This window comes from Mustela putorius, unplaced genomic scaffold (assembly GCF_011764305.1).
Source record: "Mustela putorius furo isolate JIRA1106 unplaced genomic scaffold, ASM1176430v1.1 tig00000139_pilon_pilon_pilon, whole genome shotgun sequence".
NCBI classification, from domain to species: Eukaryota; Metazoa; Chordata; class Mammalia; order Carnivora; family Mustelidae; genus Mustela; species Mustela putorius.
In genome coordinates, this window is record NW_025421293.1 from 6,905,526 (window position 1) to 6,917,512 (window position 11,987).

At 59.4% G+C, this 11,987-nt stretch overlaps 1 protein-coding gene and 1 long non-coding RNA gene across 7 annotated transcripts in view; one reads left to right on the forward strand and one right to left on the reverse strand.

Moving 5' to 3' along the window:
• ORAI2 (ORAI calcium release-activated calcium modulator 2) overlaps positions 1–11,987 on the reverse strand; it is a 17,949-nt gene continuing 5,962 nt past the window's right edge. For 2 of the 6 annotated variants that reach the window (XM_013061006.2, XM_004761604.3), the window contains exons 2-3: positions 7,587–7,824; positions 1–2,868 (exon numbers count right to left, since the gene is read on the reverse strand). In XM_013061006.2, coding sequence (XP_012916460.1) covers positions 2,329–2,868; positions 7,587–7,811 — 765 coding nt within the window. In that variant the 5' untranslated portion in view covers positions 7,812–7,824 and the 3' untranslated portion in view covers positions 1–2,328. Of the gene's footprint in view, positions 2,869–7,586; positions 7,875–10,467; positions 10,688–11,987 lie in introns of those variants that run through there. The other 4 variants (XM_045074994.1, XM_013061005.2, XM_045074997.1 and 1 more) reach the window with 3 other exon arrangements.
• The window catches only part of LOC123390690, a 4,624-nt gene continuing 3,364 nt past the window's right edge, over positions 10,728–11,987 (forward strand). The window contains exon 1 of the long non-coding RNA XR_006605233.1: positions 10,728–10,864. This is a non-coding gene — a long non-coding RNA (uncharacterized LOC123390690). The remainder of the gene's footprint in view (positions 10,865–11,987) is intronic.

Sequence of the window (11,987 nt, forward strand, 5' to 3'; positions counted from 1 at the left end):
ACAGATTGACTTGTTTATTCAGCTCAATCCCGGGCAACTGCTGGAAAACCCACGCACAGGCCAGGGGTCATGTTCAGCGGACGTGAGGCCCAGCGTCGTGCATAATCAATCAATCAGCGCGAGACAGGTGACAGGTGACCGCCGCCACGAGCCCTGAAGCACTCCGACTCAACGCGGTTTGAGCCCCACCAGACTTTCCTAGAAGACGCTAGAATCCACTCTGCCCTCGCAGTTTCTAAAATAGAAACACTTGAGTGTTCTGGCCAGGTACTAAATGGAGACCGTGCTCCACTTTGGGAAGGGCCTCAGCGCACCCGCGGGCGCTCCGCTCGGGAGCACCGAGAAGGCTCCGCTCGGAGGAAACTAGGCCAGGCCCTCGCTGGCTCCGGGGCACCTCACGCCCTCCCCTGTCCCCCAGCCCGCCTGCTGAGTTGCGTCTGCAGCTCCCAACTGCAGCTGACCCTCCCCTCTCCCCCAAAGCTCTGGGGCTACCCTGAGACTCCACACTGACCGCCAGTCCCCAGACCCATGGTCCTCTCTGTCCCGCAGAAACTCTGCTTGCCCCACGCCTCGGGGAGCTGGGAGAACACTCCAGACAAAGGAACAAGAGCGAGGTTCTAAGTAGCGTTAAGAACACAGGATGCGGCATCTTCGCTACCCATGTGGCATCTACCCAGTGTCCCACCCGAGGTGGTGAGGCCAGCAGCTCTGTCCGTGGAGCAGGCATTAACCACCGGCCTCCCAGCTGGCTCTGGGGGTGCTTTCCAGTCTGGCAAGCCAGGCACGTCTGGCATACTTGGGGCAGGGGCACCTGATGGCCCGGGGAAGTGAGGCCAGCACGGCCCCTCTCCGAAGGCTCAGGCTAGAGGATGCGGCTGCTGCCCACTCCCCACTGCGGGGAGGAGCCTGCCTGCGCTGAGCAGCCGTCTTACAGCAACGCTGACAAGCAAATACACACGAAGCCAGACAAGCCTTTTCAACAAGGCTGCGGCACAGAACAGACATGCACTAGACAGCAAGCAAGCACGGGCAGAGGTCTGCGGAACAGCCGGGCCGCGCCCGTGGACGACGCCAGGCTCTCGTCTGGCTCCACGGAACCCAACGTCCGGACTCCCATAACCTCCCGACTTACCACGGCGACTCCCGGCACGACTCGCAGACAGCCCCATGGCATTTTGGTTATGTGTTAAGGTTTATGTCCTCAATGGTACGTCACGCTCCCTGCAGCCACAGCCAGGCCAGCCGGGATTTCTCGGCATGGGCCACCCAGACCCCCCAGAGACGGCCTCAGAGCACGACGTCCCCCGATGTCGGAAACAAGGAAGGCTCCCTGTCGGGCTGCTGCGGGCCGATGCGGTAAGCGCGGGTTTGGAAAGCAGCTCAGGGTGCCGTATGCTCGCCCCTACACGCGCAGCCGTGGAAATGGGTGAGCCGGGCCCTACGTGTGGCTGAGAGGCCTGGCGTTTGGCCAGGTCAGGCCAATGGGCCTTGTCTAGAGAGGAAGCCCCCAGGCCACATGCTCCCTCCTCCTGGGGGAGATAGGAAGCATTTTCCGCTCTCTGGCAAGGGCCTTTGGCAGCTGTAGCCTGGAGGGGCCGCTGACCTGGGCTCAGAAGCCAGTTTGTAGTTGGAGGCCTCTGGACTGTGAGCCCTTTCCCCAACCTGGCGACTCTGCTGGGTCAATACGCCCAGGGCTCCAGGCTGGCTAGGCAGAGAGAACTTGAGCCCAGTGTGCCCCAGAGCACCCAGTTAAAGCTCTCTGTAGGTGGGCATCTCTCAGGGGATGCCCAAAGACGCACCTCCTGGCCCAGCCAGGCCTCCGTCCTTGGAAGTCTTCCCGGGGGCGAGACCAGTCCGATGCCCGGCTGAGCGCCCACCGCGCCCGCTGAACGGACCTGGGACCCCAGCTCCTGCACTCCCCTGTCAGCCCGGCCACCGAATCCCCCCAGGATGGGGGAGGGAAGCACCAGGCCAAGCTGTGGGCCTGCACCCCATCTCCTCACAGCAGGGTGGCCCGTGAGACCCACACCCCAGGTGGCGCGGCGCAGTCTCTTCTCTGAAACCCTCAGCCCTCCCCCGAGCGCCGAGCCTGCCCATGACGCTCGTCTCCTGTCGCAGGGCATCCCCAGGCCCCAGGCCTCGGGCGGTTTTGCTCTCAGCTGTTAGCAACAGAGTCTCTCTTTCTTCTCCAGGTCACCATTTTCTGCGGGAGGCCCAGCCGGCCAGGCTTCCCGGCGCGAGGATGGGGGTAAGACTTTGGTCTGGATCCGCGTGGCAGTGGGCAGTGTCGGGCCTGGGCCTGGGCCGGGGGTGGGGCAGGGGCGCAGCTCACACCGCCTGCAGGCTGCGCTCGTGCCCGTCCAGCTGCACCTTGAGCTTGTGCAGCTCTTCGATCTCGCGGTTGTGCCGCTCGGTTTTGTGGCGCACCAGGGAGCGGTAGAAGTGGAGGGTGAAGACCACGAAGATGAGGCCCACGGGCACCATGATGATGGTGGACACGAGGGCGGCCTGCCAGCCCGTGTGGCCGCCGGGGCCGGGCGGGGGGCCGGGCTGGCGGCGCGCGTCCACGGGCAGGAACTTGATCCAGCAGAGCAGCACGACCTCGGCCAGGAAGAGCAGGATGCCCAGGACGGTGGAGAAGCCCCAGGCCAGCTCGATGTAGGGGTGCATGCGCTCGTGCGGGGACTCGCTGATGGAGTTCAGGTTGTGGATGTTGCTCACGGCCTCCACGTTGGGCAGGATGCACGTGCTGATGAGCAGGGCGAACAGGTGCACGGCCACGAGCACCGTGGTGCAGGCGCTGAAGGCGATGAGCAGCGGCCGCGGGTACTGGTACTGCGTCTCCAGCTGCACCTCCACCATGGCCACCTGCGAGGCAGAGTGGGAGGGTGGGGAGCGGGGAGGGGGGCGCTGGGCTGGGGCCGCGCAGGGCAGGGGGCGCCCGCCTCGCCCTGCGCACGCTTCAGCTTCTGTTTTCTCGGGCGCTAAAGGACCTCCCACCGAGGAAGGAGCTCGAAGGCACAGGGTGGGGAACGGCGGGGCTCACCCCTCCGGGGGGCCTTCCTGGCACCAAATGCAGGGGGTTCTCCGGGTACCGGGCTTTGAGCCAGGACAGAGGCCACGCTCCTCGGGAACCCATGGCTTGGCTTAGCCGCCAAACAATGCTGTTTTCAAACAATAAAAAACTGGGATGTCTGGCTCAGTCGGTTGAGTGTCTGCCTCCGGGTCAGGTCATGATGCCAGGGTCCTGGGATCGAGTCCCGTGTAGGGCTCCCTGCTCAGCAGGGAGCCTGCTTCCTCCCTCTCCCACTCCCCCTGCTTGTGCTCTCTCTCTCTGTCAAATAAAAAAATAAAATCTATAAAATACCTGTAAAAAAACGCACTTTCAAAGGGTAACAAGAGAAAGGTGGTGCTGGGGGCTCCTGGCCGGCCCAGACTGAGCTACAAACCTGGACAGCCTCACATGGACATATCAGGCAGTGGAGACAGACGTCCTAGGGAGAAGCCCGCATCTCCAAGGCCAGGAATGGTGACCGGAATGAGGGCGAAGGTGACAGGGGCTGTGGGAAGGGGGCTGGGCTGGGCAAAGAGCTGAGTCATCACCCACAGTCAAAGGGAGACAAGGCCAACAGGTAAGGCCTGAAAGGGATAAATCCAGAAACCGCAGTCTGGAGAAAGCTGTTCCGAAAGGAGGGGCCTGCAGTCACCGCGGCGGCGGCGGCGGGGACCGGAGGCAGCTTAGAGCCTCAGGCGCTCCTTCGTCTGTAAACTGCCAGCATGTATGAACTTTGATAAAATAAAAACCGTTTTTGTTATCTTTTTTGAACCAAAAAAATTTTTAAGCTCACGCCCCTGAGATCAAGGGTAACTCACTCAACGGACTGACAGCCAGGCAGCCCCCAAATGAGTTTTAAACAAAAGAAAAAAGGGGGACCTGGGTGGTGCGGTTGGCTGAGCGTCTGACTCTTGGTTTTAGCTCAGGTGGTGATCTCAGGGTCGTGAGGTCGAGCCCCACATCCGGGCTCCACACTCAAGGGAGTCGGCTGGAGATTCTCCCTCTCTGTCTGCTCCCCCACCCCCAACTCATGTGCATATGTGCATATGTGCCCACTCTCTCTCAGGAAGGAAGGAAGGAAGGAAGGAAAATCCTCAGAGGGAACCAGAAGCCCCAGCCTACTTCTGTGGCAGTGGATGCCTATAGCTAGCAGGGCAGGACCTGCTCAGCCCAAGGCCTAAAGGGCATTCAGACCTCAGACTAGGACACGGGCTCCTGCTTTGCTTCCCCCAGGGCAGAACCCAGTCCACGGAGAATGGCTCCCTCTGTGGCCCGGCACTGTGGACTTCCCCCAGGGAACAGTTTAGTCCAGGCCTGGCAAGGACTCTAGGGCTCACCAAGGGCCTTCACCCGGGTACCCAGAGGTAAGAAACCAGACCAGTCAAGGAAAGGGGAGGGAAGGTGGAACCAAGCCGGAGGAAGGCTGTGTTTACTTCCGAGATCTAAGCCATCCGTTTTAAAAATTTTACAAGAAAGATTTCACAACTTTCAGCAACTACCGCCTCCTAGAGTGAGTGACTCATAGTCTCAGCAGAGATGGAACATTTGGTAGGTAAAAAGAAGATAAGGCAGTCCTAGTGGACCACAGCTGAACAGAAACTCAGAAGTGGTCACTGCTCCATACAGACAGTTGCCACACCACACGAGTTGAGGGACGGGTCTTTTCTCAGTGCCCCCTGTGGCCTGGGCAGGCTCCTGCTACCACAAAGGACATGGCTCAACAAGAGGAGGTTGTAAACCACAGAGGGCGCCGAGGTAAGAGTAAAAGGCCTACAGTAAGAAACCAGTTTTGCTCAGCTTTCAAGAGAGAAAGGGCCAAAAGGTCATTTTTCAATGTGTTTATGCAAAGATTTTATGAGGGGGCCTCGGATCACTGGTTCTGTGTGTTTGCAGAAGGATAAACCCGAAGAAAACAGGCTCACCGCGGGCAGAAGTGCTTTGCCGTTAGAACAGCTTTGCACTTCTAATTAGGGGATATAGAACACGAAGGGAGAGACCACCTAGCAAACTGCCCCTTCACTTGTGCTCGGCCCTGCCCCTCGTGGGCCACCGTGTCTGCGGCTGACATGCTCTCTGCCCATCTGTGTGTGTGTCTGCCTTCTCCCGCGCTCAGCCACTCTCCGAATCCTGACCTGGTCTACACTAGTCCATTGGGTCGGCAGCTGCTGTCCCCACCGCTGGTCTTTGCACCCCGCTGTTTCTACTGCCTTCCATTTCCCCGTTACGGCTGACTCTCTGGTGTGTATTAGGCTGTGGCAGCCACCCTGAGAGGAACCTTCTAGAAGGGAGGGTGAGGGCACGGTACAGCTCCTGAAATGTAGCCCAGACTGCGTTAAGGGAGCACGTGCAGGCAGAGGAGACGCTCTGTAAATGCTGAAGAAAGGAATTATTGCTGGCAAGGGTGACCGCCATCGCCAAGCTAGGGATGGACAGCGGCACCCTGTGGGTGCATCCGGGCCCTCCCATGCCTGTCTCCCTGTGGTCACTATTTTCATTCTAAGACAATTTCCTACCCTACGGGCTGCCACTCAGTCTCATACTCGTCCTCCAGAATCCACTCTTTATATTATAACCTAACAGGGTCAATTTCCTGATTTCATTTATTTAAGATTTTATATTTATTTTGAGAGAGAGAGGGAAAGCTCACATCTGAGAGTGGGGAAGGGTCAGAGGGAGAAGCAGAAGTCCCCGCTAAGCAGGGAGCCCGATGCGGGGCTCAATCCCGAGACTCTGGGATCGTGACCTGAGCCGAAGGCAGACACATCACCGACTGAGCCACTCACGCGCCCCGCTCCACCCCATTTTCCAATTTTAAATGAGTGGTTCTGGAGGCTTCTGTGGGTGAGCCCTTTTGTGGGCTGGGAAAACAGCGGAGCTTCTCTAAGTCTGCAGATCCAAGTGTCCGGAAGGCCAGGGTTTAAGAAGACATTGAAGACAGGAAAAGACTTGTGAGACCCGGGTCCCCCACATGAAGGAAACCCGACATCCATGATTCTCCCCACGGTTTGTTTTCCACAGGCCCAAAAATAATCCTAAGAGCGGGCCAGACGAGCGTAACGCAACCCTATAATTCCATGGTGGAGAAAACAAGCTCTCGTTTTCATAGTGTTGTTTATACTTCTCACACGTGTCCCTTCAAAGGAAGCTTGAGAAAGCATTCTGTCTTTTGCTCGTTATGGAAACCATAGGAAGAAAATCACTCTAAACCAACGTTGTGCCCCGCGCGAGTGTACCCTTCTGAAGTTACGTTAAGAATAAGTAAATCAATACCATGCAACACCGAAATGAAGCCTTCGCTTTAAACTACAGGTCTAAACCCAAACTTCTAGCCTCTAGCTTGGTGGCCTCTGCCACGCCCTGGCCACACAGGTTTTCCCAGGGTGGCCTGTACCAGCGAGAGAGCAGGCCCCGGCCACAGACCCGGTCACAGTGGCTCATTCTGACGGCTTATTTTCTGTACTACCGACCTGACAACAAACGCTCTGGGCTTTGGAAAAATAACAATTGTTTTTTACATTTAAGAAAAAAAATTGGGGCACCTGGCGGCTCAATCAGTTAAGCATCTGCCTTCGGCTCAGGTCATGATCCTGAGGTCCTGGGATCGAGCCCCATGTTGGGGGGGGGGGTCCCTGCTCAGTGGGGAGCCTGCTTCTCCCACTCCCTCTGAAGCTCCCCCTGCTTGTGCGTGCACGCTCTCTCTCAAATAAATAAACAAAATCTTTTTAAAAGAAATTTTAAATGAAGAAAAACATTATTCCCACCAGATAGGACCTCTAAGCATACAACAGAGAAAGAGGGGCGGTCCCTCCTGTGCTCATACTCTGAACCCTGGCTTAGGGCACGCGGTTCTGCCCGAGAGCGACTCTTGTCCTGGGGAATGACTCAGAAGGAAAGCTGCAGCCTGAGAGCCTGGAGGCAGGCCAGGGACTCTGCTTCATCACCAGGAGGCCACATGTGGGACGGCGGGGGAGGTGATCTGTGTCCCGAGCCGGGCTAACCCAAGCGAACCCCAATCGATCCCAATCCCGCTCCGTCCTTCCGACTTCCCTTCTCGGCTGGGGTGGACGTGGGCACTTTCCTCCCTGTGCACTGAAGCTGTTTCAGTCGAGCTCCACTTCCCTGCCAGGTAACTGCTCTGTGGGAATGTCAGAAGGGGGCTTTCTCAGGGCGCCTGGGTGGCTCAGTGGGTTAAGGCCTCTGCCTTCGGCTCGGGTCATGATCCCAGGGTCCTGGGATCCCAGGTCCCTCAGCAGGGAGCCTGCTTCCTCCTCTCTCTGCCTGCCTCTCTGCCTACTGTGATCTGTCAAATAAATAAATAAAATCTTAAAAAAAAAAAAAAAAAGAAAAAGAAACAGAAGGCAGTTTTCTGTGGCCTCCAGGGCTTGGGGACTCCTTGGGGAGACTTCCTAAGGGTCCGTCCTGACAGCCAATAGGGCCCAGAGAGAGCTCTTTGCTCCCTGGAGCGCTGCAGGAGTCTGACAGCAGAAGCCCACCCTGCAGGCCGCGGGTGCCGCCACGGGTCTGCACTCACCATGGCAAAGCCCGAGAGGAGGGCAGAGGTCCGGCTGGAGGCCTTCAGCTTGGCTCTGCTCAGGTACAGCTTTCTCCAGGACAGGGCCTGCACGGAGTGGTGGTTGGACGTGACCAGCTCCAGGTAGCTGCGGCGGACCCAGTCTCGGTAATCCATGCCCTTGTGGCCGGGTTCAGAGCAGGCGGGAGTGGAGGGGTCCACAGGCACGTTGAGCTCGGCGCTCATGGTGGGAGCCAGGCTGGGGGCAGGAGAGAGACACTCTCAGGCATCCCAGAGGGTCCCCGAGACCTGGAAAAGCCAGAAACTGGGCAAGTTAACCTTCTCTGGGACCTGCTGTACACATCCTTCACAAGGGGCAGTGTTGTGTGTGGGGCCCATCTGCAGGGGAGGAAGGTCAGGAGGGCATTTCTAGGACACCCCCTGCCCTGAGCCACCCACATTGCATCCATCGTGCCTCCACAAAGCTAATGACCCAGGCTTCCACCCCCGCGTCAGAAATGCTCCAAGCAAGTGTGGCTTGTGGTTGGACAAGCACGGAAGGAATCCTCCAAATTGTTCCTCTCTTGGGGGAATAGGGAGCTACGGCCTGTACACCGATCCTAGGACCCGGTCACTAGGCCGGGATTGGCTCCTACGGTGTGATCCTGGACATGACCTCTGCACGTTCGGACCCCAAGCATCTTCCAGGGGGGACATCTCTACCCCAACAGGGCTCAGAAACAAAATATCAGACCCGAAGACTCAAAACCGCTTTTCAACGCCCAGGCGCCAACCATGAAATACCCATTTCCACGCCGGGGCTCATTTCTCAAATCCAACTTGAATTTTGATCGGCGCAGTTCACCCCCCGGAAATACTCGGGAAATGCTCTGATGGAAACGGTGAGCAAAAGGAAAACTGAGCCGACCCACAGGAGCGGGTTCCACAAAGCAGCGGAGGCCGGCGGCACTGCGGTCATCCCAGGTAGGTATCTGGTTTGACAATAACATGGCACGAAGATCGGAAGGACCAATCTGCTAAGATTTGTGAATTTAAACCCAAATCTCCAGTAATCCAAATAGGGGATTGACCGTCTCCTATGGCCCAAGGGGCCGGCCCACACGGCAGCACGCCGGGCTCGGCTCTAATTAATCTGTAGGGCAGACTTCAAGGGCACAGGCACCTCGCAGCTTGCCTGGCATCAGATATTACTTGTACGTCCAGGGCCCCACAGGCCCCACCGAAAGCCTACTTAAAGCTACTATGAACAGATCAGTGTTTCCAGGTCCCAGGGAGCATGGCCGGGGTTGGGGGGGACAGAGAGTACGGGCTGTTTACCAAGGTCCGTGGCTGTGGGAAGGGGCCAAGTTGGATCTATCCATGTCAATCTCTAAAAGGGTTCTGTGGGAAGGTCCGGGAGGTGGGCAAGAGCTCTCTCTTTTGGGGCGCCTTCCTCCTTTTCTTTTTCCTTCTCCCACACATCACAGAAGTGAGTGGACGGGTGAAAGTCACAGGCTTCGCCCGCTCAGAGGGTCCGTCTTCTGCACTCCGTCCAGTAGATGCTTACCCGGCTCTGAGGTCAGGCTGCAGTTGGTACTCAGGCCTCAGAGATGGAAGTGGGGAGGGTCCCCTCCGCTGCTCCCAGTGGGGGAGCAGCTTCGGGGGTTGATTATCACCCAGTGAGCTAAAGGTTGATTTAGTGGCGAGGGGGGAGGGTCAAGGAGCAGAGGAGGGGCTGGCTGCCTTGGCCTCAGGGAGACGGTCCCTGCTGGGGAGCAAGAACAGACCTAGTAAAGGCAGCCCTGGCAAACAGGGACCCTCCCTCAAAGATGAGATGCGGCCCGCACGGGAGGGTTCTGAGAGGCAGGGGCCGTGGCAGGGAGACCAGCTGGCTGCAGAAGGGGTCCAGGAAATGCAGGGGGAAGGCTGGGCTCAAGATGGACAGTGGAGGCAGAGGGCTTTGGGGGCCGTGAGGGCCGACGGGGGCCTCTGGGTAGTGGCCAGCCAGTCGCAGCCCCGCACAGGTCCTCAGAGTGGCAGGGAGTCGAAGGAAAGGCGCGCCGTGTGTCTGCTTGGAGTCTGGGTCTCCGGGCAGGCCTGCGGGTCCCGGGGATAGGAAGGCCACTTCCTGCTGAGGGAGCCGCCCGGACCGGATTCCCACCCATCCAAACCGTCCCAGCCCCAGCGTCCCACCTTGCGCCAGGCCTCCTCTCCCTACCCCTACCCCTGGGAGAGGAAGGCAGAGTCTGGTCCTCACTCTCTGGGACGGGGTATGGGGCAAGACGGAACCGGACATTTCGGTCAGGTGGCAGAGGCTCCAAAAGGTGCTCTCCTGGCTGAACTTTGCAGGGGATTTTTGTTTTTTCATATATACGGGTTAGAGAAAAAAGCTCTTGTAGAATAACGGTGACTCTCTGAAGATGAGCTATTCTCCTTGGCAGGCCTGTCTGAATCTCTTCCAGGGGGTAGGTTTGGGGTTTGCCTGTCTTAACTTCCTTTAAACATCTGGGGCATGAGCAATGGCGAGTCTGTTTCTGACTCCCGTCTTTGTCACACCCACGGGGGAGAGGGGGCGCAGAGTCCCCACAGGGGTCTCCCAGAGGCGTCCACATGCATCTGAGTCCCTTCCCCTAGGGAAGCCTCAGTAGCCGCAAGACACACACTCCGCCCCTGTCCCCGACCTCTGAGCCTTCTCAGCGCCGCACCCCGTCAGGATCCCATGGGGTTGGGGCCACCTGGCCACCCTCCAACGCCCGCAGCCACCCCATCCCGAGCCTGCCCAGGAGAAAGCCCATCCCCGCCCCCCCCCCCCCGCCCCAGTCTCCCGGTGCAATCCCGTTCCGTCCCCCGGCAGGGCGGGGTACCCCCCCCACCCCGCCAACCCCCCACGGCGAGCACTCACCGAGCTGCTCTGCCTGCCCGCCCGGCTCCACTCCGGCTCGGGCTTGCGGCGGGCGGCGTGGCCGCGTTGCCCTGTGGCCCCGTGGCCCGGCCGGGGCGCTGAGCACGGCCCCCTCCCTCCTTCCGCGCGTCCCGCCGGGTCCCCCCTCCCGGCCCCGCCCCCGCCGGCTGCCCCGCCCCCGCGGGCCACCGCAGCCGCTGTCAAGGCAACGGCGCGCCGCCATCACGTGGTTGGCCCATGGGGGCCGCCACGGGCCACGTGACCTGGCAGGCCGGGAGGGGAGGAGGGGGGAAAGGGCGGGGCGGGACTCGCTGCCCCTCCTGGGGGACCCCGGTGGCGCGGACCTGCTGGCCGGGACCACCCGGGCCGGAAGCCGGGGAGCGGAAACTGGCGAAAGGTGCGCATCTCTCCGGTTCCGCGGGCGCGCCGTGGGCCGCAGTGAACACGGGTTGGCTCGGCAGCGGCGGGGGCGGGAAGCCCGGGCATCCCTCGCTCTCACCACCCCCTTCCTTCTCCCCCGGTGGTGCGGGCGGACGACACGGCCGCGCTTTCTCTGGTCCCTGGGTCTGGACAACAGGTGCCCGGCCTGCTCGAGTACTCGGTCCTTGGGTACTCACGCTTTGGCCCAAAGCGAGCACGGAGTCCCCAGGGTGAGTCCCAAAGGATGCCCAGGACGGGCCATGGGCCTTGTGGAGGGCTGGGGAGAGGCCAGGAGGGCACACCCTGCGGGGAGAGGGAACAGGTATCCCATTGTCTGGCCACAGGGCCGCAGGGGTGAGGTGGCTGGAGTGGGGAGGAGGGAGTTTCCCGCAGCCACACCCGCTGGAGAGTGGACCGCGTGCTGCACACCGCACGCTGGAGCCGGAGCCGGTCAGGTGGTCGCGGGGACTGTAGCCGGCCACCCCACCCCCCCAAGCCACAGGACCAGCCACACACGCGGGGTCCTCACCCGCGTGCAGCTCACTTGGCCCCTGATGGGCGTCCACCAGACCGAGCTGTTCTAGGGAGCTGTTCATACAGGAACATTCTTTTCAGGAAGTGCATACGAATAATTAACTAAGAGACTAACTGACGGGCGAGATGGGTTCCTATCAAGCCCCTGTGCCAGACGGCCCCTCACAGTCCTTCCTGCGTGCCCTACATAGGATTTTCCCATCTGTCACCACCCTACCCGACAGTGACACATTTAACCAAATGAAAGAAAAATTCCACTCATGTCAACCGGTCCGAGTTTTCTGACAGCTGTAGGAAGAGAGGTGAATGGATGTCAGGCCAAATCCGTTTCTCTCTCAAGACGTATTTTAGAGGCCGTTGCTGAGAGCCAGAACGAGACCTTTTAATTCAGGAAGACACTCAAATACCGCCTAGGAAAATCCCAGGGTCTGATTACCGACCCTCCGCCCAACACACATGCACACACATTACAGAGGGATTTAAGAAAAGGATCATTTGCATTTTAGGGGGCAGAACCCTCCAAACCCAACAGCTCTTTGTAAAATGATGTGGAAAACAGGAAGAAA